Source organism: Bos indicus x Bos taurus, chromosome 7 (genome assembly GCF_003369695.1).
Source record: "Bos indicus x Bos taurus breed Angus x Brahman F1 hybrid chromosome 7, Bos_hybrid_MaternalHap_v2.0, whole genome shotgun sequence".
Taxonomy (NCBI): Eukaryota; Metazoa; Chordata; class Mammalia; order Artiodactyla; family Bovidae; genus Bos; species Bos indicus x Bos taurus.
In genome coordinates, this window is record NC_040082.1 from 65,912,943 (window position 1) to 65,940,304 (window position 27,362).

The window sequence follows — 27,362 nt, forward strand, 5'->3', positions numbered from 1 at the left end:
AGCATAGAACTATAATGAGGATTAAAAGACACATGAAGTTCTTAGCACATGATGTCCATGCTATTATGCTCTCATTGTCATTATTTCTATTATTACTACTTCTCCCACCAGACAGCACTCTCAACCCCTTGCAGCCTGAGTCCCCAACCAGCAGTCAGTGCAGTCTGGTGAGGCCCCCGTCAGGTAGATGTGACTCTGGGATGACACAGCCTGTCGTCACCTTGATTCAGGTCAGCCTTGATTCATCCAGGGGGAGACACTGACCAGCACCTCCAGTGGGTCCAGGGCCACCCTGGGTGAGCCATACACCTGCTCTGAGCCTGCGGGGCAGCGGAGATGAGGTTGTCCACCTTAAGAGGGCATTTTCAGGCTGAGCGTGTTGACAGGAGGGCACCCCACCCAGTGACTGGCACACAGCAGGGGTTCATTAAGCACAGCCCTGCTCTGGACAGTGAGGGGAGTAGCCATAGGAGGAAATTAGGCTGCATCAGGGCAGGGCTGGGTCATCAGGATACACAGGACATTCCTGAAGCAAGACGGGTCAGGGGAGAACAGTCCAGGGGGGCTACCCTGGTAGAGCAAAGATCAGGGATCAGTGGGTTCGTAGAGCTCCCCAGCCTGTGGCACCTCAGCGCCTACCCGCTCCTGCCGTAGTCAGAGATGAAACACAACACGATCACAGGCCTTGTAACGAGTGACTGGCTCCGAAATGCTGCACTGACGGGGAAAGCTGATCAGCTTACAAAACCCAGGGCGGGGAGATTAGAGAGTGCACAGAGGTGTGGGCCACCTTTCTTTGTCATTTGTATGAGACATCTTGATTGGCAACAAAATATTAATCACTTTTTCACTACTCTCTTAATGAGAAGCTTTCATGGGCAACAAAATATTAATTTGTCTTGTCTTATCTGTTAAGAATTCCGCTAATGAATTCGGTCACAGAGCTATTACAGAATGCCATGCTAATGACACATGTAATTAAACTTTTCTGACTTGCCAACATCAAGGAGGCCCCAAGCATCAGAATAATATTTGCTCAGAAAGTAAATGTGCCCGTTTAGCCCGGAGCCGCGCAAGGAGGAGCCCCTCAGATTCCCCAGTGAGCGATGTCGCTGTCAGGAGCAGTCAGGAGTCGCCAGTATGTACGCAGTTGTCCAGACAGCACACATGAGGAACCCCCCTCTGGATTCACTTCCCGAGTGACAAGTCCAGAGCCATAGAGCAAAGACACTCTCCCTGGCTTCGAGGGGACAGCGCAGCACAGTGTAGCTGGTCCTAGGGACCTGGTATTCCCCCTCAAGGATGCCTGAGCCCTCCCCACAGCAAGACATCTCAATCTCTCTGCAGCCCGGACCATGAGGGGCCCTGACTCAGCTGCAACCAGAAAAACAACCCCTCCCCGAGCAGAGGGCAGCACTGGATACTAGAAGTGCAAAGGCCCCCTAGACCGGCGCCCCCCAGCTGGGGTGGGAATCTGCCCCGCTCCCGGCAGTGGGTCTCCAGATTATGATGCCTCCTTCTGTTTGCATGACAGTTTCTACTCGTGCACCGTCAAAGGCGGCCTATAATTTGTTTATTTCCCAGCCAACTGCTGGGATCTCTACAGGAGCAGCTGTGGGTCTGGCAGCTTCAGACCTGGCCCTGCACCCCCCGCCTCAAACCCTCAAGGACCCAGGGCCACGGCTCCAGCTCAGAAGGTGCCCTGGTCTCAGGCCAGGCTGCTGGCCAGGAGGGTACCTATGCTGGTGTGCCAGGGTGACGGGCACCTCTCAGCAGCACCCCCAGCTCCGTGGACCTGTGGTCAGCCCGCCTAGCCTCTGTCCTGCTCTGCTCAGACAGCACAGGGCCACGTGGGAGAAGGGCACCCTATCATCCCCGGGGGCCACAACCAGAGCCTGTGGGGGGGAGCTTATACTAGGGAAGGACTCTGCCTTAGGAGGCAGTGAGATGCCCTCACCACAGGTACCGAAGCAGGAAGGGGACCAACCGGTTCCCCTTTGAGGGTTCTCTGGGCCCTGGGGTCATGTAGTGCTGTGATAAGGAAATCACCTGGGAGACAGGGCCCTGTGGGATACGAGTCATGCACAGGAGCCAGGAAGCTCCCTTTTTCACCAGACAACAGAGCCTCAATCTTTCTTGTCTCCTAAGGGCTCAGAGCCAGTCTTCAGTCCAGGGTGGGGCCCATCTCAGCAGCAGATCCATACATTCCTTACCTAGCCAGGCCTTGCACACTGGGTGTTCTTTGGGGTGGGGGGAGGCTGCCCCACTATCTGCAGAAGCAGGGCCCATCCTGGCCTCAGCGCCCTGCCCAGACCACACAGCAGCTACTCAGGAAGTGAAGGGACCGTCCCCAAACCCAGTCTGCACCCCCTGCTCCAACAATGTCATCTGCCCTCGCCACGTAACTGTCTTCTTCACTGTCCCTTATGTCCCCAGGGACAGGGGCTGCCCATGAGGGGAGCAGAAGCAGGGAGAAGACATCCCCAAAGTCCCAGAAATTAGCTGATCCCCAAATCCTTGCTAGTGTTAACACAGGTATTTCTACCATCGGTACCAAGATGCTGCTGTGTCTGGGGGCCGGTCTCCGTGATAGTCCATTCAGAAGCATCATCTCATTTAATCCTCATCACAACCCTATGAGGCAAGTGGAATTCTTTCACTCGGGTTTCAGGAACTTACCAGAGCCTGCAGCCAACCTGCACACCCCAGTTAGAGCTTCATGGGTTCCTTGCTCTTAGGACAATAGCGTCTAGCACCCAGCACTGCCAGGGTCTCGCTCTGGGGCAGCTGGACCCACCTTCTGCTCTAGCAGTAATGGCTACAGTACCTGAGCCCCAATGTCCACTCTGGGTGCAGCCGTGTGTCTGGTGCTCCAGGTCTCATTAGCTGCTGGCTTCTGCCGCAGCAAAGAGAAGGCAGAAAGCTTTTAGACCAGCACATGGAGTTGTTTGGCCAAGATATTCTCAGGATATTTTTCTATTGTATTCTTCTTCTTTAAAAAAAAAAGCTCACAACAAACCCTAGTATATTGCAAATGACTTGAAAGAGCCACTCTTTTTTGTTGGTTTTTTCTTTCACCAAATCTCCCTATTTGGGGCTTTCAAATGTCGACAGGCAGAGTACAGTGATAAAAGCAGAAAAACAAAACCCATTAGAAAAAAGTATTTGTGGCAGTGTTTGAAGGATGTGTTAAAAGGTTCACTTTTTTCCCATGCCTAAATGGTGTAAAACCATGAACAAATAACTCTAATGAAGCATACGCTCTCAGCCAGCTCTTCTTTGGAAGTGAGTTATTAAAAAGACCGAAAGAGAATGATTTAGGAGCTCATGACTCATTTAATTTTTATTGTCTTTATATGAACCAGTCATGAATCCATTGTAAAAAGATGAGAGGCGTTTGATTAGCATGGAGAGCTGTTTGCAACATGCTAGACGGTGGTTGTAGGTTCTGCATTAAAATAATCTCATTAAACGCTTGGGTACATTTTGTTTTAAGATCTTGGAAAACACTCTACTTAAAGCGTTCAAAGGTTTTGGCCAGTTCTCTCCAGCTCCTGTCAAATAAACCCTGGTTACGGATGCACATCCGGTTCTTTTGAGCTTTGGATAAGCTCAAACCACTAGGAGGATTGGCCGAAGCTCACCTAGAGACAGAGCTTGGCCCATGGTACAACAGCTTGTAGAGCTCATGGGGGACTCTGCCCTTCCAGGTACCTCATCTGGCCTTAGCTTTCTCAGTGGCCTCCTCAGGGTCACCCCTCATTCTCCACTGTACCTGTGCTTAATGATCACTTCTGGCCCCATCTCAAAGGTACAGGGGTCCTCAGGAAGGTTCTGATCCAGCTTCTAGACCCTAAATGCAGAACTCCAAGCCCCATGCTGGGGAGTTCACGTTCAGGCTGCTTTTAGGCTTTACCATCTGCAAACAGCACAGCAGTGAGCATCTTTATACGTACCTCTTTCCACATTTCTGTAAGTAGTTGTTTAAGTTCTTAGAAGTGGAGTAACTCCATCAAGGGTGGACACATTTTCTGTTTTGATGGATATTGCCAAATCTCCCTACAAAAAAGAGTTGCACCAAGTTTATAGCCCTTCCAGCGGTGTATACAAGCTTTAAACACCGTAATGGGAGAAAATTCCTGATTGTAAGCCTTGTTGGTCCCTGAAATGAGCCACAGAAGGAAATTTAATCAAATCCCCTCCAGGATGTTTCATAAACAGCAAGAATGCCAATCAGCCATCTTGGCTGACAGTGTGATCCATGTTAGAGGAGCTGGGAAGGCCCTCTTTGCTTGGGGACTCATGATATAAGTGTTCCTGGGGGAGGATTGCAGGCTTCCCAGATGAAGGCAGCAGGTTCTAGACAGTCTGAAACTTCAGTTTGTTACCGACCAGGGTTCTTGGCCTTCCTTCAGTCAACAGAAATAGACTAGGGGCCAGACAAGAACTTTAGGCAAGGCCTTATTGGGGACCCTGCTGCAGCAGAGGGGAGCAAAAATAAACAACAGTTTCCCTTGCTTGCTTGCTTCCGAGGGGGGCAGGCTAATTCCTTCCGTGGGGTGAGGGTAGGGGTGTGTCCAGGGGTCTGGCTAGAGGCGTGGTTTGGGTGTTTTGCCCACCTGTTAGGTAGTGCTGCATGCAGGGGCACGTGCAGTGCAGACATCTCTGAGGACCCGCCATCACCAAGGCGCTGCGGTGTTTGGGTCCATTTGTGCAGGTGGGATGCTAGGGTTCACAAGATTCAGGGGGACAGAGTCAAATCGGCCGGGAGGGAAAGACCCTCTACTTCCTCCATCCTCTCCAGAGAGAGCCAAGGAAGCTCCTGAGAAGGGCAGAGTTAGAAAAGCTTGGAATAAATGTCTCTAAATGGAGTTTTAACTTGGAGCATTGACAGTGAAAAGTGAAAGTTGCTCAGTGGTGTTCGACTTTTTGCGACTCCATGTACAGTCCATAGAATTCTCCAGGCCAGAATACTGAGGTGGATAGCCGTTTCCTTTTCCAGGGGATCTTCCCAACCCAGGGATCAAACCCAGGTCTCCTGCATTGCAGGCAGATTCTTTACCAGCCGAGCCACAAGGGAAGCCCAGCGTTGACAATACCATTACCCTCACCTCTGAAATCATTCTGGAGTCCTTGTGTTCAACATTTAGTCACTAAATAGTCAGCACTGATGGCTCATTTTCATATTACTTCGACCTGACTCACATGTATCACTGTGACATCTCCCATCTTTCCTCTGCTTAAATATTGTTTAATACTTAAGTCTTGTTTAATTGCTTGCTTTATTAAGGGCAGATACCTAGAAAACAGCTTCGTAAAAGGCAAAAACCATTTCTTTAAGTAAAATCGTCTCTTTTCCAAAGACAGATGTGCATCAATACAAAGAATGGTCTAATCTAGCATCTGTTTATTTCTGGAAGGAACCTTGATTTTGCTAATACATTTCTATGCATCAGAGAAAAAGAAAAAAAAAAGCCATCCATAAAAAGACAATTACAGAGATGCAATCAAGCACTGATAGCAGTATTCAGACACATCTCAGAGAACCTCCAGGAGAGAAAGGATTGCAGCTTTAGTTTTATGTAACTTCTTATAAATCAATTTTTAAAGTAATTTCTTTACATCCAATGAGGGAAATTTGATTTCTGTAGCCAGTATTCATGTCCCAGAAAACAATATGCACTTTTTAATATAATTATATGATGCCTATTGTTTCAGCCCAGAGACTTTTTTTTTTTTTTTTTTGAGTACAGAATCACGTTTTCCCTGGAGCCTGAGTTACAGGCTGGTAATGAGTTAGGTGTTCCAAGTAGTGCATCACCCATCCAGCAGCCCCACACCCACCACACCTGAGGGATCACACCTCTGCTCCCAGGAACACTGAGGAAAAACCAGAGGCTAAGCAACTCTGCTGCTGCTGCCAAGTCACTTCAGTCATGTCTGACTCTGTGCAACCCCATAGACGGCAGCCCACCAGGCTCCTCCATCCCTGGGATTCTCCAGGCAAGAACACTGGAGTGGGTTGCCATGTTCTTCTCCAATGCATGCATACATGCTAAGTCGCTTCAGTCGTGTCCGACTCTGTGCAGTTCTGTGGACAGCAGCCCACCAGGCTCCTCTGTCCACGGGATTCTCCAGGCGAAAACACTGGAGTGGGTTGCCACTCTGTTAGAGGTTCACAGAAGCCATGAGCCTAGTCTGGGGTTACATGGACTCTGCCTGCTGCCATGTGTGGAGCCCTCCCAACATGCCCAGGTCTGAGAATGCAGTGTGGAGAAGGAGGCAGGGTGGGAAAGTGGGCACAAGACCTGAGATTGGCTCTCTGCCTCCCTACCAGCCACTTGATTTGTACCCTCATGTGATTGGCAATATCTGGGGGCATGGGAAGGCAGGACATGTCCATTGTCCAACCCAAAGAACCAAAATCAGGAAAGCCCCTGCAGAGAGCCCAGCTCAGCGCCTTGTATGGTCTGCTCAATGAGTATCTACTGAGGGCCACTCTGTGTCAGCCCTACACCAGGCACTGGGAACACAGCAGTGAGCAGCAGGCACCAGTGTCCCTGCCCTCCCCTAGGGCACTCACATGCTAGTCAGGGAGACAGGTGGCAAACAGTACGCTAAATGGGAGTAAGACAGGGGGCGTCGTTGGGCTGTGATGCGGAGGAAGGACGCAGAGCTCAGCAGTGGAAGTCACTGCATGGAGCCTGTGGTAATAGCAGTGGAGGTGCTAGAGAAGGTCAGACTCTGAATATATCGTGCAGGAGGGCTCTACTTTCTCATCCTGTGGGGACTGGCTTTTGTTTTGCTTTGTGGTTTTCAGGGCTTTTTTCTGAGGCTTAAACCAGGCGATGTGTGTCAGATTCCCAGTGCACAGTCAGCTCGTGGACACCGAGCTGGTGGTGCTACCTAGCACCACCCTGCAGTGGGCCTGTGGGCACCTCGACCTGAGAAGCCTGCAGTCCCCATGACCACGCCATCCCATTGAGGTGGCAGTATGAGCAGAGGGTGCCAGAACCCGAGACTGGCTACAAGGGCCCTCCTCCTATAAGGAAGGGCTGTGGATATGAAGGCTCAGGAAGGCATCCCAGAAGGAAACGCCAGGGGACCCCCAGCACCAAACTCCGAGAGCAAACGGGTCTGGTGTCGCCCTTTGGGATGGAGTCTGTAGTCTTGTCTGGGAAGCAACCAAGGTAGGCGCAGAGGGGTTCCCAAAGTAGGGGCCACACCCAGCTCCCCAGCCCTCTCTCAAAATGCCTTTCCAACCTCTGAGACTCCAAGCAAAATGTATTTTCCTTCAGACTTAGGTTTTAACACGGGAAACAGCTCAGATTAGAAATATGTCATCCCCAGAAGTGACTATTAACTTTTCATAAGCGACTCAGGTATGAACCCTTTATGACTCTGTTATGACACAGGACAAATCAGCTATCTGGTGTTTTATTTTTATTATTGAAGCTTCTACTGGGTAATCGGAATGGGGCTTTTTAAAGCAGAGCAATGTTTCAGAGAAAACTCTTAAGGGTTCCTGCAGCCTTCTCCAATGTTTTGGCCCAGTGGGAGCACTTCTGAGTATCATTTTCCTTGACACCAAGAGCAGGCTGCATGCATCCACTTTCCACCTTCTGGCCTCTGCCTTAACCCAGACCTCACTTGGCCTGCACCCCTCATTAGGCTAACTAGCCAGAAAGCCTCCTTAAAGGACTCGTGGTTGTAACTGGGCCCTTGCCACACTGACTAGTGGCCTTTGTCCCTCCTGCCACCAAATTGCTTCCGTGGGAGAAGGGAGCTCAGGAAGGACAAGAGAAATAACAGGAGGGATGGTTTAGTGTTGTCTCCAAGGGGTCAAGAAGAGTTTTGCATCTTCTGTTAATAATAAGAAAAGTAGACAAATGTATACCTACGGCTGATTCATGTTGACGTATGGCAGAAACCAACACAGTATTGAAAAGCAATTATCCTTCAATTAAAAATAAATAATTTTTTTAAAAATAATGAGAAGAAAAGGAGCAGCCCCATGTCTGTCATGCTTCCCATCGGCAGACAGGGCATAGGAATTTTCCACAGCTTCCAGGCAGGGGAAACCGGTGCCCAGAGGGATGAGGGGACATTGGTCAGTGACAGAGTTCAAGCTAAAACCTGAGTCTCCTGAGTGCAGCACCGGACTTCCCCCATCACTCCTTGCAGCTAGTGCTGCCAGCCCCGTTTCTTACCGGGGAGTCAGGATCTGTTCTGCCCCATAAGCTCTGAGTACCACACCTCAGACATGTTTGGTAGCTAAAACCAAACTCCCTGAAACTCTAGGCAATTCCATCCCCAGCCTGTCGGCAGCTAGTGCCTGGATAGGGCCAACATTGCGCAGGGCTCTGCAGAAGAGGCGGCTGGCTGGAAAGCCCCTGGGGGAGTGCTTCATGCCCTGTGCTTAGGAGGTGACTTTGATCAGCCCGAAGCTCCCTCCTGCCCATCTCTCCCCACGTGCTGGCCAAATCGGACCCCACAGTGAGGCTGCGGATGTCACAGGGACAAGGCTTATCACTGAGCCCTCTCTCATGGAACGCCTGTCATTGGCCCCACTTGCTCTCGTTTACATTCTGCCCTTTTTTTCTGTTTGCTTTCATTTTCCTCAGTGTTCTGTTTTCCTTCTCTGGGGTTACCCAGATCTCTGCAAGCTGCCTGAACTTATTTGGGGAGGGAGATAAGATCTAAACCAGTGATAGGCAAACCATACCCTGTGAGCCAAATGCAGCCCACCCCATTTTTTAATAAAATTTTATTGAAACATAGTGGTACTCATGAATTTAGGTATCAGTATGGCTATTTTCATGCCTCAAGGCGGGGTTGAGTAGTTGACAGAGCCCTATGGCCCACAAAGCCAAAATATTTGCTATCCAGTCTTTTAAGAAAAAGTTTGCAAAGGAGGCCGCCCTCCAGAGCATCTCAACAGGTGGACAAGAGTCCAAGAAACCAGCCAAGCAGCAGCAGGATTAACAGGCAAGGCAGGGGAGGCCAGCTGTAGAAATGGAGATGGAGGGTGCTGGGGAAGGCATTCAGCCGGGCCTCCCAGAGAAGGTGAATCAGGTCGTAAAATGACGTATGGGGTCTGGGCAAGCAGCACGGTGGAGACACGGCGGTCCTGCTGCCCCACAGGCAGCTCTGGCTGAGCAAGGGGCCAGGCAGAAAGGACGTCCTCGCAGCTGCAGGGTTTCTGTTTTCTGGCAAATCCCAAGATCTGGCTGTCCTTCCCAGCCCACTCAACAGAGAAGCCAATCTTGTCTTCCTTGCCCAAGCAGGACTTCGGAGAGGACGACTCCCTCTACATCACCAAGGTGACCACCATCCACATGGGCAATTACACCTGCCACGCCTCCGGCCACGAGCAGCTGTTCCAGACCCACGTCCTGCAGGTGAATGGTTAGTAAATGGCTCCATGCATGTTGTTGCCCCAACGTGTTCCCCAAAGGCTGCTCAGAATAACCTTCCTTCTCTCTTGCATTCTGCCTTCTTGAAGAAATACCTGACCCCAAAGTGTCCCATTTCTCCCATATGTAAAGGGGGACTGGGGCGGTGGGCAGGGGCAGAGTCTGCTAACTCACTTCCCAGTCCAGCTCTTCCCCAAAGCCTCCTCTGATGAAGTGAGTCCAGGTGGGAGGGGTGAGTCATTTAGGTGGGTCAGTACCCCAGGGAAATTTGACATGTCAAGCCATGCCCAGCTGGGCCCCACCCTGAGCAAGCCTGAGCAGGGTGTCCGTGCACCAGAGAATAATGTGAAAGCTCCAAGTCAGCCCCAGATCCCTGGTGCCAGCCAGTGTCCGGGGCTTCTGTTTTGAGATAAAGCGTACACAGTGTTGAGGATCATTGCAACACAAGGTTCAGTATCACTTGCCTCTGGGATCCTGGGTGACAAGCCATTTAAGGACAACAGAGTAAGCCCAGCTTGCCTCTGCATTTGTCCTAGAGGATGTTTTACGGATTTTTATATTCATACTGCCTAAGTCATATTTTATTAGTATTTCCCTTGAGCTGGGACATACTTAATCCTCTGGGGTTTTGTGGCTATGCTTGTTGGCTTGACTCCAGATGTACAGTGAAGTTTCTGGATTTCATCAGAAATAACACACAGGTTCCTAGTTATAACATCCCTTGGATGAGCCATCCAGGCTGGCATTCAGAGTTCAATCTGTGTGTGCAGCCAGTAGGCAGTGTCTGGGTCACTCCAGGGGCAGATTGTGTGCTCTGCAGTGTGAAGAGGGCGCTGCCATCTATAGCTGGCAAGTGGTACCCAGCACTGTACAGTGTTGGTAAATGCGTGGTTGCACAACAACTCCATGTGCCTTGGCACAGCTCCCTCTGGTCCTCAGACCAGCTGAAAATGGGAAATCAAGAATTCCCAGATCCTCCGTCCAACCCTTCACATCTTACCCCCACCCCATAAGAACCGAGGGCACAAGGAGAGGGCTTGAGCCTGGTCCCCTTCATTTCCTCCAGAACAAATTTGTGGGGAGAGGGGCCTGGGTGGGGGAATCCATCTGCCCAGGAGCCAGAGTAACTCACGAGTGAGAACCTGTCCTCACCTCAGGCTTCTGCAGGAGATGCTGTGATCTTAAATACTTTCAATACACAAATTGCAGGTCCACACAAATTGCTGGGGGATCCTTCTGCCTCGTGTTCCCCCAGAATTCTGAGATAGAGCTCATGATGGGGAATGAACCATTTCCTCCCTCCCAGTGCCGAATCCGGGAGCAGGGCCCAGGCCCGTGGACACCGTGTGCTGCTGGCTTTAAAGCAGAGACTAGGCTGCTCCCTGTCACTACTCGAGTGGAGAGTGGACTGTGCAGCTGGAGAGTTTTGTTCAAGCCTCCCTACCCACCCGCCAGCTTCTCGCTAAAGGGGCTGCTTGTGGCCTCAGAAAGTTGAAACAGCAAAACCTCCGTGCTGAGATCCAGAAAGAGGCCACTCGAAATCCATTTTCTGATTGCTGAGAGATTTAAGGCCTCTCTTTAAGGTGAAGTCCTAGTGTCAGAGGCAGCACACTGGGACCTCTATTTTTTTTAATAATTTTAAAATTGGTTATTTATTTGTTTATCTGGTGCATCAGGTCTTCGTTGCACAGTCAGGATCCACATTGCATCATATGGGATCTTTTGCTGTGGCCCAGACTCTCTAGTTGTGGTGCACAGGCTCAGGAGTTGTGGCCTGTGGGCTTAGTTGTTCCGAGGCATGTGGAATCTTAGTTCCTCGACCAGGGATCAAACCCGTGTCCCCTGCATTGCAATGTGGATTCTTAACCATTGAGCCACCAGGGTAGTCCCAGGACCTCTGTATTTTGCAGTAGGCTTTCTACCTCATTCCATGGTGCACTGTGTTCAGCTCCATGGCAGTCAGGCTAGGCTATCCGGGTGGGCCTCACTCCAGGAGCCCTTGAGGTCCCTGGGCTGGGCTGGCCACCGGCAACTGGGGTGGCATTTGGGTCCATTAAGCAACTCGTCATGCGAGACAGCACTAAGGTAGACCCAGTATTGTCTCCCAAGGACGTGAGTTCATTTCTGGTTGACCAGGGACAAGACACGAGGTTTTCCGGAAGTGTATTCCGGAAGTGAAGCTTACTGTGTTGACTGAGAAGGTAAACCATCCTACCTGTGTGGGAAGATGGGAAGATGCTGTTGAAAGTAGAATGGCATGAAAGACACAATTACAGTAGGAACGTTTCCCAGATACCTACTGGGCACCTTCTCTGCTTCACAGAGGAGGAAACTAGGGGTTGGAAACTACAGAGAGATTAAATTACTGGCCCAGGACCCTTAGCCCTACAATTAGTAACAGCAAAATAGATCTTGACACCAAAGCCTGGACTCTTGATGGCTTTTCCGCCCCTTCACTCTGGACCCTTGCATTGTGGCTGCTGGAGAATCCAGGTGTGATCAGCCAGCAGGTTGGTTTTGATCTGCTATGGGGGCACACTGCGGGGGTGGGGAGTGTCGCAGACAGGGAACAGGAAACCTGCCTGGCCCACCCCTGCCCCAGGTGCTGAGCTCAGGTCAGAAGCAGCAGGCGTCCAATGAAGGACTTACAGCGCAGATGTAAGGCAGCCCCTGCCCTTGGCAGGACTGATTTGGTGACCTGCACAGCTTGGTCGTCCAGCTCTAGGTGGGCTCAGCAGACCACTGTGCAGACACCAATGCTGCTCAGGGTCCCAGGGTCAGGAGGGCTGGGCTGCTGGGGAAAACTCACAGAGGCAGTGCACTTGGGGGCTTCCAAGCAGAAGGACTGGGAAGGAGAGAAGGCACTGTCTGTGCTCAGTACAGAAGCAGCACTACCTTGCTGGGTCATCTCATTAGGAAGTTGTGAGAGAGCAGTAACAGGTTCATCTGTAGGATTTGTTCCTTTTTGTCATTCATCCCCAGCATGAGTCAAAAGCATGAAAGATGTCCCCTAGTAACCTGGGTAGAATTAAGTGTGGTCACCCAGCTGTGCTGCAGGTGGTGAAGTTTGGTCTCCTCTTGGCCTGGAGAGGGCCTGTGGCTTATTTGAGCCAAGGCAGTGCCTGGGACACAAAGGGAGTGATGTTCTATGTCAGTTCCTCCTGCTAGCTTCTCCTCAGTCAGAGTGAGGACAGGAACGGGAGGATGATGAAGTGGGGAGGGGAGGCCTTGGCCAGCCCCCTGCCTCTCAGAAGGCTCAGAATTCTCCAGGTAACCGGCAGGCACGCCAAGTATGTAGCTGGTGGGCCCAGGAGACAGAGAAATCATTCATGGGAAACCACTCAGACGAATAGAGACTGGGTGAGGCTGTTCCACCCAAGGCACAGTGCAGACCCAAACTGGAGACACCTCTGTCATAGGTCAAGACATGAACTCTGAGCTAGAGAGGCCTGAGTTCAAATCCTAGTGCTGGTACTTCCTTGACATACATCCTAGGTGGGTAAACTCACCTGTAAAATGGGAATAACAATATACCTCCTGCCTTATAGGCCTGATGAGATAGGATATGTGTCAAATGCTTGGGAAATACCTGGAAAGATGTAATTCAAAGTCCAGGATGGGACAGATATAGGGGAGATTTTGTTTTGTCTCAAACCATATTTTAACCATAGTTGGTGCACACAGATGGTTTGTGCTCACAGAGCTTGCAACCCATTATACAGATGGGAAAATCAAATCCAGAGGAAGTTGCCAGGCCAGGAATAAAATATAGACTTCTCCCTGGAGCTGCTCCATTCCCTGGTGGCAGGGACTGGACCACACATACCGGCTGAGCTTCTGGATGCCTTCTGGGGCTTCTCCATCCAGAACTCTGCCTTGACCTGGTTTGCTAAAGGGAACACTTCTAAGCAACTATTTCCTTTCTTTCTCAAATTATTAGTATAACTTCCCCATAGACCAGGCCTCCCAGAGATGAGACCCAAACACTGACATGATTTATAACTTCATGCAAACCTCCTGCATTGCTTCCATAAGAAGGAGGAAAAACTTCAGACGAATGATTAATCCATTAAATTAAAAACACCCTCGACCTCCCCACAGTTCAGACAAGTAACAATTCATTCCCAAAACACAATAGTAATCTCCCAAATCTGTTGATTACTGCAGCTTGGTACTTTTGTGAATGTGCCTCTTACTTAAGACATATTTATGCTGCCTTTCGCCTTGGAAATGATCAATGTTTCCCAAAGAAAATGTGCCGTTGCGTTATGTATTCAAATGTTTTCACAGGAAGGTTTTGCAAATTTAAAAGGAAATGAATGTGTTTACCCAGGACAACATTAATTTCAAATGATTTTGGTGTGTGAATTAACACAAAGGAAGAGAGGAGATCAGGGCCAAAAGAAAGCAATTGGGCTTTGCCTTGTTCCTGGCAGAGAGCTGCATCTCCACCCAGCCCTACCCTGGAGAGGTAGGGTCTCTCACAAAGAAAATGCAGGATTTTTCTCTGATCGGAACCTACCCAAACGGGGACCTCATGTACCAAGGTCTTGGATGCCTCCCTGCTCAGGGTTCTTCTCAGGCCCTCCCTCTCCTGGCAGGAGGCTGGATCCATGGCTCTGGCTACAGCGCTCGCTCAGACCTGGTCCATACCACCTCAGCCTTAGCGATGCCCCCTCACACTTGAGGAACACAGTTGGGTCTGGTAAGCAGTGACCAGGCGCCCACCCAAATGATGAGATGGTTTTATTTTTTCCCTCTAACATCCTAGTACCAGTTATCAACTCTGCAAAGGTCAAGGCTTCCATTCACAAGCCACCCTACCCTCCACTCCACCATGCAGGGCGTGGGGCTGGGAAGACCCAGGAGGCCGCTGGCACTGATCTAGCCCAGGGGCCTGGGTCAGTCTGCAGGGCCCCTTCCCATTGCTGCTGGCTGAGCTGTGCAACTTTGGCCTCTGCCATGCCAGTCTCTCAGGAACCATGGGAGTGGAGGCCCATGCCTCCACTCAGAGGGGCAACAGCAGCTTCCATGCTCAGGAGTCCACGCATGCACACACACTGGGACCTGGGCCCCGCCCCACCCCTCCCACATGCTCCTACCCTGTGAACACCTCGCTCCTAGACATGCCTGCCCTGCCCCCCTGACTCCCCTGCCCTGCACTGATTGTTCCCTTGGCAAAGAATCTCCCTTCCCACCCTCACCCCCCCTCCACCCTGCCTTGCCGCCAACACCACGTCATCCTCAGGATCGTCATTCATTCAACAAGCATTTACTGAGTTTCTTTCCGTAACACTCACCAGGCTAAGCACTGAAAACACAGCAGTGGAGACATCAAAATCCCCATCCTGTGGAGCAAGTCAAAGGGTGGAAGATACTAAGGGGGGAAATGTTTTAAACAGGAGGGGATAAGGAGACTCCAATAAAAGCTGGAAACTTTAGGTAGGACGGCAGGTCAAGGCCTTACTGAAAAGATGACATCGTGTCCATGTGGTGGGAAAGTCACAGATGCCTCCAAACGGTCTTTAAGGAGGAGGAGTGGCCATTCGCTGAGCGGTGGGTGAAGGAGCAGGCTTGGGGAAGGAAGATGAGGAGCTGGTGGTGACATGATAAAGACAAGGTGTCATGTAGCCCGTGTGGTATCTAAGTCTGGAGTTGAAGGGAGAGTTTTGACTGGAGGAAGAAATGCCATATGCCTCACAGGGTAGGTGGTGTTTAAAGTCAATGGACCAAGGTAGACGCTGAAGGAGGACAGATAAGGAAAGGAGCATGGAGCAAGGGAGCATGATGGCACTGGGAGCCTTGGGGCGAGTGGGGATGGGGGGTGCGGTGATGAGAAAGAGCAGCCAGGAAGGCACAGACAAAGCCACAGAGATAGAAAACCAGGAGTGTGGTATCCGGGACGGGGTGATCAGCTATGCTGAATTCAACCAGAGGTAGGTCAGGGAAGATGAGGACAAGGAACTGGCCATTGGATTAGGTCAGTGGAGGTGGGCGTCACTGAGGCCCAGAGCAGAGATGTTTCCATGGTGTTGAGGGGATGGGTCTGCTGGAGCTGGCTCTAGGGGGAAGAGAAGTGAGAGCCACCAAGTGCGGATAACTCTACAGGGTATTTCTAAGAAGAAAAACAAGGCACAGTTGGGGAGAGAAGCAGGGGTAAAGATGTGTGGGTTTTTTTCCCCCAAGATGGAAATTAAAAGCATTTGTGGACTGATAGGAAAGATCCAGTTGAAATGGGGAACTGATACAGGAGGGAAAGAAAAGTGCTGGAATAATGTCCTGGGTGAAATGTGAGGGGATGGAATCTAGGAATGAGGCTCTTGGGACAGAAAACTCAAAACCGGCATTTTTCTGGAGAAGGGAAAGAGAGGGTCTGCCCCACCTCCAAGCCTATGGGGTAGGGGACAAAGGGGCGAGGGAGCCGCATCCACCTAAGGGGCTGCAGGAGGAGTGTCACCAGGCTTCCATCTGAGCGAGAAGCTGAAGGGACACTCACAGAACAGTCTGAGGAGAGAGGATATTTTGCTGATGGTGGAACATGAGTTCTAGAAGGTACAATAGCAGGTTTGGGGATAAGGGATGCCCCAGAGACCTCAGCTCTTGTGAAGATGCACAGGATCCCAAACCAAGGGCGTGAGCAGAAATGTCCTGGTGGTCCTGAGTTGGAGATGAGACTGGGGATGGAGCCACTGGGAGGCGGAGCACTTGAGGATTGAGGCCCATCTTTAGTCTGACAGACAGAGAGGTCTGAAGAGGAGTGGTTGTAGACCCCAGGATGGCTTCAGCAACTGGAGCCCTCAAGTCTGGCCAAGGGTGCCCCTCTTGGCACCCGTGAGCCGTCTTCTAACCCCTGCCACTGGAGGCCCAGTGTCTTTGCCCAGCAAATAGACCCTTGTTTTTGAGAGGATGATTCCACACCTTCAACTTTCAGTCAGGGTTTGTTTTGTTCTACAACGTTCCCACCTTTTTCAGTTCAGTCCATCTGTGAAAGCTTCCCCATCGGGGCTGACCCAGCATCTCACCTACAACCTGACAAGTAAAAACCAGTCCCCTAGCCCTCTGGAATCAAAATACCGTGGGGTGGGCCCAGCATTGTTGTAACAAGCACACCACCCCACCCTCCCACCAGGGGATGCAAGTACATGCTCAGGTTGACCTCTTCATGGGTCGACAGAGTCCCATCAGACCTCAGGGCAGTGGCAAAGGCCAGTCTTCAAGGCCAGTGCTGGCCACCGGGTACCTCACTGAGGAGGGCAGTCCACAAACCCACAGCCCACAGGACAAACCTGCTGTCAATAGAGGGGGAGGCACCATGCAGAAGGGAGGTTGGTGTTTCCTTTGTGAGGTGGACAGAGTGTATCTGAGTGCTCTATTCTGATAAGTCTTCCCAGACCCTGTCCCCATTCGCCTTCCTGCCATGCCCATCACACTAGCAATTATGTTATTCACCTTCCTCCCGACAGAAAGCTTCATGAGGCCAGAGACTGGGCCAGTCTTTTTCACTGCTCTGTGTGTAATACCTGACACTTGGTGGTTATTCAGTCACTTAATTCTGTATGATTCTTTGTGACCCCGTGGACAGCATGCCAGGCTTCCCTGTCCTTGACTTTCCTGGAGTTTGCTCAAACTCATGTCCACTGAGTCGGTGATGCCATCCAACCATCTCATCCTCTGTCACCCGCTTCTCCCCCTGCCCTCAATCTTCCCCAGCATCAGTGTCTTTTCCAATGAGCCAGCTCTTCACATCAGGTGGCCAAAGTATTGGAGCTTCAGCTTCAGAATCAGTCCTTTCAATGAATGTGCAGGGTTGATTTCCTTTAGGATTGACTGATTTGATCTCCATGTGTTCCAAGGGATAAGAGTTAATAAATGGCTGCACAATATTGAGTTGACAGGACTTTGTAAAATCAACCAAGACCATTAATGTGGTGCTAGACTCAAAGATGGGAATTCCCTCAGCCCTCCTCACCACCACCACCGCCCCTGCCATCTCTCCCTTTCCCTCTTCCTCTCCCCCTCCCCCATTAGCTATTGTAATTCTTGAAATACTTCGTGATACCTGGTATGAAAAAAATGCCACACCATGACATGTTTTTCAAAATTTCTTCCACTATTCTTGCACATTCTTTCTTCTAGCTAAATTTGAGAATTGTTTTGTCAAGACCCCACCAATCGATTTTAACTGGAATTAGATTAAACGTTTGGCATAATTTGTGTCCTAACAACAGTAAGCCTTCCTACCCAAGACCATGTCTCTCTAGTTTTTCAAGTCTTTTTTCAATGTCTTCAAGGAGATGTTATAATTTCCTTCTTTTCAGTCTGCTGTGTTTTCTGTCTCATCACTGCTAGTACATAAGTTTCTCTGTTTGGGTGCTGGCCCCTTTACAATACTCACTTTTAACCCAGAGGGATGGTATGGGGAGGGAGGTGGGAGGGGGGTTCAGGATGGGGAACACGTGTACATCTGTGGCGGATGCATGTTGATGTATGGCAAAACCAATACAATATTGTAAAGTAAAAAAAATAATAATAAAATTATTTTTTAAAAGAAAAAAAAAATAAAACCTTTCATTTTTGGTTCATTATCTGGACCATATCCAAACAAAGAATCATTTTTCTCCATCTCTTTAATATTTGTTCCTTCCCATTTCTTGCCTTCTGTTGACAATAACACCCACCAAATGTTGGCAGTCTGGTATTACCTCCTTTCCTCTTTTGTTTTTTCCCCACTTCATATTTTACCATTCTGAAAAGAATGGTGCCATTCTTTCATTTTATAGAGATATTCTTCATTGTCGGAAGAAAATGTTATTCTGTTCATATTTTATTGAGGTTTTTTTCCCCGCAAGAAATGGATTTTGAGTTTTTTTTCAAATGCCTTTTAGTGTCTAGCAAGATTATCAAATGGTGTTTCTTTTTTGACTGCCTTTGACTTGGATATGATTAATTACAGAGTTCCTAATAGTCATTGAAGCACATTATATTTGGTCCCAGCATGTTCTTTTAATTCCATGCTAGATTTGATTTGCTTATATTTTTATGTGTGTATTTGGTTTTTTGTGTTTTTAATTGAATTTTTATTTTGGTTTTGGAGTATAATTGATTTACAGTGCTGTATTAGTTTCAGGTGTCCAGCTAAGTGATTTACTTAGACATATACTCATTCTTTTTCAGATTCTTTCCCCCTATAGGTTATTACAGAATATTCAGTAAAGTTCCATGTCCTATACAGTAAGTCCCTGTTGATTATCTGTTTTATACATGGTATGGTATGCATGCTAAGTCACTAAAATGGTGTCCAACTCTTTGCAACCCTACGGACCATAGCCAGCCAGCCTCCAGTGTCCAAGGGATTCTCCAGGCAAGAATACTGGAGTGGGTTGCCACGCCCTCCTCCGGGGGATTTTTCCCACCCAGGAACTGAACCCTTGCTTCTTTTATCCCCAGCATTGGCAGGCAGGTTCCTTATAACTAGTGCCACCTGGAAAAGTCAAAGTGTTAGTCACTTAGTTGTGTCCAGCTCTTTGCGAATCCACAGACTGTAGCCCACCAGGCTCTTCTGTCCATGGGATTCTCCAGGCAAGAATACTGGAGTGGGTTGCCATTCCCTTCTCCAGGGGATCTTGCCGACCCAGGGATCAAACCCAGGTCTCCTGCATTACAAACAGATTCTTTATGGTCAGAGCCACTGGGAAGCCCATTTTATTTATGTGCTCAGTCGCTCAGTTGTGACTGACTCTTTGCGACACCATGAACTATAGCCCACCAGGCTCCTCTGTCCATGGAATTTTCTAGGCAAGAATACTGGAGTGGATTGCCATATGTGTGTGTTAATCCAAAACTCCTAATTTATTCCTCTCCTTCACATTCCCCCCCTGGCAAGCATAAGTCTGCTTTTGAAGTCTGTGGGTGCCAATAAGTTCATTTGTATCATTTTTCCCGCATATAAGTGATATCATATGACATTTCTCTTTGACTACTTCTCCTATCTCTAGGTCCATCAATATCTTTTATTTTTACCTTGTATGGGAATATAGTTAATTAATAGTGTTAGGTTTGTTAGTTTCAGGTTTACAGCAAAGTGATTCAGTTATATGTGTATCTATTCTTTTTCAAAAAATTTTCCCATTTAGGTTATTACAGAATATTGAGCAGAATTCCATGTGTTATATAGTAGGTCATTTTTTAGTAGGTCCTATTTTAAATATAATAGGGTATATAGGTCTATCTCAAACTGTCAACTCATTCGTCCCCACAACCTTTCCATTTTGTTAACCATATGTTTATTTTCTAAGTCTGTGAGTCTGTTTCTATTTTGCAAATAAGTTCATTTGTATCATTTTTATAGATTCCGAATATCAGTGGTATCATATGATATTTACCTTTCTCTTTCTGACTTACTTCACTAAGTAAGATAATCTCTGTGTCCATCCATGTTGCAGCAAATGACATTATTTCATTCTTTATAATGGCTTATAAATTATACCACATATTCTTCATCTGTCAATAGACATTTAAGTTGCTTCCATGTCTTGGCTATTGTAAACAGCACTGCAATGAACTTTGGGGTGAATGTATCCCTTTGAATCATGGTTTTCTCCAGATATACGCCCAGGAGTGGGACTGCTGGATCTGATGGCAAATCTTTAGGGATGTTTTCAGCTATTATCTCTTCAAATACTTTCTCAGGTTCACTGTCTCTCTCTTCTCCTTCTGGTACCCTGTAATGTGAATGTTGGTGCATTTCATTTTTTCTCTCTGGCATCAGCTGTGCCAAGTGTCTTTCTTAGGGCATTTAATGTTGCCCCAGAGGTCTCTTAGACTGTCCTCATTTCTTTTCTCTCTTTTTTCTTCACTCTTTTCCATGACAGTGATTTCCACCATTTTGTCTTTCAGCTCACTTATCCGTTTTTCTGCCTCATTTACTCTGCTATTGATCTCTTCTAGTGTATTTTTCTTTCCAGTTATTGTATTTTCCATCTCTTTGTGTTTGTTCTTTACTTCCTCTAGGTCTTTGTTAAACATTTCTTGTGTCATCTTAGTCTGTGCCTCCATTCTGTTTCTGAGATCTTGGATCATCTTTACTATCATCACTCTGAATTCTTTTCCAGGTAGATTGCCTATCTGCGTTTCACTTAATTGTTCTTCATGGTTTTTATCTTGTTCTTTTGTCTGGAACAAATTTCTCTGCTGTCTCATTTTACCTTTTTGTGTCTGTAGTCTCCTTTCCACAGGTTGCAGGATCTTTTGCTTCTGATGCCTGCCCTCTGGTAGGTCAGGTTGGCCCGGGGGCTGCGCAGGCTTCCTGGCGAGGGGGCTGGTGCTGCCTAGTAGTGGATGGTGCTGTGTCTCGTCTCTAGTGGGCAGGGTCATGTCAAGGCATGTGTTTAGAGGTGACTGTAAGCTCAGTGCAACTTTAGGCAGCCTGTCTGATGACGGGTGGTGCTGTGTTCCCACTCTGCTGGTTGTTCGGCTTGAGGTGTCCCAGCAATGGAGCCTGCAGGCTGTTGGGTTGGCCAGGTCTCATTGCCAAAATGGTGACCTCCAGGAGAGCTCACACTGATCAGTATTGTCTGGACCCTCCGCCATCAGTATCCTTGCCCCCACAGAGAGCCACAGCAACCCCTGCCTCCCCATGAGACCCTCCAATACATGGAGGTATGTCTAGCCCAGCTCCTATGGAGTCACTGCTTTGTGCTGGGTCCTAGTGCATGTGAAATCTTGTGTGCACCCTCCAAGAGTACAGTCTCTATTTTTCCCAGTCCTGTGGAGTTTTTCCCAGTCCTACACTGTTTTTCCCAGTCCTACACTCAATCCCCACTAGCCTTCAAAGCCCAGTGCTCCGGGGGATCCTCCTCCCAGAGCTAGACCCTCAGGCTGGGAAGCCTGACTGGGGCTCAGAGCTCTCACTCGTGCAGCACAGCCTCTGTGATACAATTATTTTCTAGTTTGTGGGTCACCCACCTGGCAGGTATGGGATTTGATGATATCACAAAAGCTCCCCTTCTAGCAGCTCCTTATGGCTTCTTCTTTGTCTTTGGATGTAAAATATCTTTTTTGGTAGGTCCCAGTCTTTTTTTTTTTTTTTTCCCAACGGTAGTTCAGCAATTAGTTGTGATTTTGGTGTTTTTGTGAGAGGAGGTGTGTGCAAGTCCTTCTATTCCACCACCTTGTCTGGAATCCTGATTTGCTAATATTTTACTTGGAATTTGGGTAAATCTAGTGCTGAGTGAGTTAGGTCTGTAGTGATCTATATTGTATTCTCTTTGGCAGGTTTTCGTGTCCAGGTTATACCAGCTCCAGGATAAAATTTGGTACATCTTCTCTGTGGTATGCTCTAGGAATTAGCCATTCCTAAAAGGAACTTCCTTATGAAATTAGTCAGGGTGCTTCCCTATGAAACTAATCAGTAGTGCTTTTTTAAAAACAGCTTTATAGAGGTACAATTTATATATAGATGTTTAATATATACAGATTCATGACTTTGGACATGTACACGCATATGATACTACCACCACAATCAAGGTAACAGACATACCCATCACCTCCACAAGTTTCCTAGAGTCCCTTTGTGTTTCTTGTTTGTTTGTTTTGTGGTGAGAACACATAACATGAGATATACCCTCTTAATGGATGTTTAAGTGCACAATATAACATGCTGATTATAGGCCCTTATTGTATAACAGATCTCTACAATCTATTCATTGAATAACTGGAAAAAAGTGTTTTTAATAAATATTTTCTTCTTGATTCCATGTCAATACTTTAAAGTTTCCTTTTAAGTGATTCATCTCATTGAGATTTTGATGTTTATTACCTATAATTGAACATAGTATTTCCATACTTTTAAACCTACTCTGTGTTCTTTCTTTCTTTATTTATTTAGTAACCAGCCTTGCCAGAAATTTGGCTATTTTATTGATTTTCATGAAAAGCCAGGTTTCAGATTTATCAGTTCCTCTCTTTTTTGGCAAGTTTATTCATTCCTTTCTAATTCTATTTATGTTGATTTTTCCTTGTGGTTGCTTGGCAGGCTTATATAAATAAATAGTGATCTAGCAGGAACCAAGGTTATTCACTCCCAGGTCCTGGCCTCCCACATTCTAGAATCCAGGGTACTCTACCTCCTTATCCAACTCCCCACCAGTCCGGTGCTCCTAGAGCCCCCAACCCTATCTCTGAGCCTCTTGAGCAAAACCCTACTAACTTTTCCACTTGAACCCCATTCCTCCCTTTACAAAATTCAGGTTATAAGAAGGTTTCCTAGATAAATTACTGTTTCTTTGCTCTTTGAACCAAGGGGAGTCAGAGAAGGGAGATCCATTTCTGTGTTCTTTTTTTTTTTTAATTTTACAATATTGTATTAGTTTTGCCAAATGTCGAAATGAATCCACCACAGGTATACCTGTGTTCCCCATCCTGAACCCTCCTCCCTCCTCCCTCCCCATACCCTCCCTCTGGGTCGTCCCAGTGCACCAGCCCCAAGCATCCAGTATCGTGCATCAAACCTGGACTGGCGACTCGTTTCATACATGATATTATACATGTTTCAATGTCATTCTCCCAAATCTCCCCACCCTCTCCCTCTCCCACAGAGTCCATAAGACTGATCTATACATCAGTGTCTCTTTTGATGTCTCGTACACAGGGTTATTGTTACCATCTTTCTAAATTCCATATATATGCGTTAGTATACTATATTGGTGTTTTTCTTTCTGGCTTACTTCACTCTGTATAATAGGTTCCAGTTTCATCCATCTCATTAGAACTGATTCAAATGTATTCTTTTTAATGGCTGAGTAATACTCCATTGTGTATATGTACCACAGCTTTCTTATCCATTTTTCGGCTGATGGACATCTAGGTTGCTTCCATGTCCTGGCTATTATCAACAGTGCTGCGATGAACATTGGGGTACATGTGTCACTTTCCCTTCTGGTTTCCTCAGTGTGTATGCCCAGCAGTGGGATTGCTGGATCATAAGGCAGTTCTATTTCCAGTTTTTTAAGGAATCTCCACACTGTTCTCCATAGTGGCTGTACTAGTTTGCATTCCCACCAACAGTGTAAGAGAGTTCCCTTTTCTCCACACCCTCTCCAGCATTTATTGCTTGTAGACTTTTGGATCTCAGCCATTCTGACTGGCGTGAAATGGTACCTCATAGTGGTTTTGATTTGCATTTCCCTGATAATGAGTGATGTTGAGCATCTTTTCATGTGTTTGTTAGCCATCTGTATGTCTTCTTTGGAGAAATGTCTGTTTAGTTCTTTGGCCCTGTGTTCTCAGCAGCCCTCCAGGTACACGTTAGCTAGAGCCCCATTTACGTCCTCCATCCCCAGTGGCCTGACCTGTGACAAGGACCTTCTCCCACCTCCTGGGACTCTTCCCTTAGAACTGCAGACAAAGAGAAACCATGAAAATGACTCAGACTTTATTGTTGTTTGGTCTCTGTGGTTAGCACCTCCCAGCTGATATTATGCAGATGGCTCTGGTCACTCTGAAGGTGGGTTTGTGCCCTTTGCTAGCTATCCATTTGGCTTTATCCTCGGCCTTTTACTTTGCCCCAACAGTCAACCAGAGGAAAGACTTGAAACTCAAACTAAGTTGATCAGATTATTACCAGCTTCCTGAAGAGCTACAGCATCCATTTCTCACAATGAGGGGATAGAATGTTTCTTTTGTCCTCAGCCCATCCAAGCACAGATCACTAGAAATTTTCAGGTTCTAGGATCAGCTTTATCACTTCCTTCTATATGCACGTCAATTTGTTCTACCTCTAGTCCTAGAGGAAATCTCTCTCCTAACATACTGGATCACTTTCTTTTATCAGACAATGTGCTCAATCACTTCAGTCTTGTCCGACTCTTGGTGACCCCATGGGCTGTAGCCTACCAGGCTGCTTTGTCCATGGAATTCTCCAGGCAAGAATACTGGAGTGGCTTGCCTTTAGGAGTGTCCAAAGAACTCTGGAAAAATGTTGTTGCTCACTTTAGGAGGAATCCTCCCATCTTTCCAAAAGACATATGATGTGGTTTTTATTGTTGCTTAGTTTCATATCCATGCCATTACATGAGTCCTCACAAAGTCTTTTTGGAAGTATATAGAGTAAAATATATGAATAAGTAAGATCCAACAATTCCACTGAAAATGGTAATTATTTTATTTCCTGGGCCTAGAGCTCAGGGTAGGAGGGAAGACCCTCAGACAACCCTTACTTCTTCCTGCCCTATAGACAGCCCATGTCGGAAAGGCCAGGGGGGGAGAGTGCTGATGTCCTGCCCAGCCCTGCTCATCTGATGAGTAGGCCTGGTCATATCCCCAGTCCCAAACTTGACTGCCAGGGCCCACAGCTGAGTCAAGAACAAACAAGGGGGGATATGCCTTGTACCCATGTTCCAGGGGATGAGAAGTGGAGAAATAAAATGACCCACTGGAAAATCAATGGGCTTCCCTAGAGCAGTGATGTAATTAGTAGCCCTGCCAGTCAATGCCCATAAGTGCTTTGTGAAGCACTTCCTGCAAGAAATTAAGTCCCTGTCCAATGGCTTTCCCATAACAGAAATAATATATCTGAATTTTATTCATTCAGAAATAAATTTTGGCGGTTGTTGCTCTTTATGTGTAGCAGCTGAACAGCCTTAAATATTTGGATGCCTTTCTGATCATATTTAGAATAATGATGAGCGCCATGAATTACAGAGTACAAAGCCTGACATGTTTATTGCCTACAATCCATTTTATAGCCCTTTCTTTTAGAGCCTGAGTTGCTGCAGAGTGTTTGCAAACTAGTTACAAAGAGAACTCCAGAGTTGCCTCCCGGTTCAGCCCTCTGGGCAGAGTCTTAGTGTGGGACCACAGGCCCGAGGCAGGTGAAGACCTGTTCTCACCAGCACTAACTCTCGCCCACAGTGCCACCCGTTATCCGCGTCTATCCAGAGACCCAGGCACAGGAGCCGGGGGTGGCAGCAAGCCTGAGATGTCACGCAGAGGGCATTCCTATGCCCAGAATCACTTGGCTAAAAAATGGCATGGATGTCTCAACCCAGATGTCAAAACAGCTCTCCCTTTTAGGTAAGAGCCCCCCTTGATGTCTTTGTGCCATTAATGCCATCAAGTTCAAGCTGACACTCTCTCTAGGAATGGGAATAAGAGGAGTGATTTGTTTCTAAGTCAGACACGGGGAGCAACAAATGTCTCTCCCGCTTTTCCTGCTCTGTGGTCTCACACAGATCTCTCTGAGCACAATGAGGAGATGCTGTCAGCTAGGTCCCAGGTCACCTGCAGTTCAGCTCCGCTGTTCCAGCCCTTCCTGGGTATATATCAGGGTACTGACAGCCCTTAGCCCTGCCGAGGGGCTGTACTTTTAACCTCAATACTCTCAATAGGAGAGAGAGAGGCAGGGGGAGGTCCCAGCTGAGCAGGCCACCCTGCGCTCTGTTCTTTCTGCAGCCAATGGGAGCGAGCTCCACATCGGCAGTGTTCGGTATGAAGACACGGGGGCATATACCTGCATTGCCAAAAATGAAGTGGGTGTGGATGAAGATATTTCCTCCCTCTTCATTGAAGACTCAGCTAGAAAGACCCGTGAGTCCACTTTTGCCTTTGAGCTCCTTACTGAGCTGGTTGGGAGACACTGGGTTGCAGGGGCCATAGCCACCAAGCATGAACCCCTGGTAAACGTTATGTCCTTCCATGTATCCTGGGACAGAGGATGGTCAGAGGTGAGAAAACTTTGCCTGTAAACCTAGACAACTCTGCAAACACAGGCAGGGAAAGTCCAAGGCCACAAGGAAGGCCTCATAGCCTATCCCCAGTTCTGCCTCCTGCTTGCTCTGTCCTTCATCCACAAAATTGCCCCTACTAATTACCCACCAGCAGCTGCTGCCCTCCCATAGCCCAGGAACTGGCCTGCACACTCACCCACGCATGCTTTTACGCCAGGGATTGTTACCTACTTGGGGTGCTAAGCAGGCTCTTCCTCATAGCCACTGCTCCCCAGTAGGCTCTACAGGAGTAATTTCATGGACATGGGTGTTAGATATGGTCTCTTTCCCGTGATCAAAGACCCTTAGCTGAGTCTTTATCATCAAGGGAGAAAATCAAAAAAAATATTGCAGATGATCTTCCTAAGGAAAATCCTAGCAGAAAACCAGCATGCTCCTGGAAGTAGTCCAGGAGGTCTGAGGGATGTTGCTTGCTGTTTATCATCCACAGAAGAGAGAATCCCATTAGCTTCTGTGATCCTGGGACCTGATTCATTGGAAACCCAAAGGGTCCTGAGCCCTGGAAGCATTTGTCTCTGCCCAGCATCCCCCCTCAGTGTTGTGGGGGGTGATGAGTGGTACAGAGTCCATACATGATGAACTAGATACTAGTGTGTTCTTGAACTGAATCACTACAATGTTCTGACGTTGCTTTTTCTTTTGTTTTCTTCCCCCAATCATGTACCTGCTTTCTTCATTTCTCTGATGCTGCAGTTGCGAACATTCTATGGCGAGAAGAAGGTACCAAGCTTATTTGTTCTGTATTGTGCCTGTAATCACATGTGTTCATGGCTCCATAACATGCCATCTTTCCATGCACCACCAATAGTTCTTTTAAACATCAAGCAATCCCTACAAGTGGGGTCCACAGGCCAGATCAGAGGGGAAGTCCACATCAAACTCGAGTGGCACACTTGAGTTTAAACTTGGTTTAAACCTACTAGTGTCTTTAATAGGCTTCCCAGGTGGCACAGTGGTAAAGAATTCACCTGCCAGTGCAGGAGACATAAGAGACGTGGATTCAAGTCCTGGGTTGGGAAGATCCCCTGGAGTAGAAAATGGCAACCCACTCCAGTATTCTCGCCTGGAGAAATCCATGGACAGAGGAGCTTATGGGCTACAGTCCATGGTGTCACAGAGTCAGACGTGACTGAGCATGCACAAGCACAGATGTCTTTAATGG

The 27,362-nt window shown here is 47.9% G+C and overlaps 1 protein-coding gene across 2 annotated transcripts in view; it reads left to right on the forward strand.

Moving 5' to 3' along the window:
- The window catches only part of FSTL4 (follistatin like 4), a 443,838-nt gene that overhangs the window by 384,032 nt on the left and 32,444 nt on the right, over window positions 1-27,362 (forward strand). For both annotated transcript variants that reach the window (XM_027546506.1, XM_027546505.1), the window contains exons 8-11: window positions 9,288-9,408; window positions 25,326-25,487; window positions 25,866-26,000; window positions 26,894-26,920. In XM_027546506.1, coding sequence (XP_027402307.1) covers window positions 9,288-9,408; window positions 25,326-25,487; window positions 25,866-26,000; window positions 26,894-26,920 — 445 coding nt within the window. The remainder of the gene's footprint in view (window positions 1-9,287; window positions 9,409-25,325; window positions 25,488-25,865; window positions 26,001-26,893; window positions 26,921-27,362) is intronic.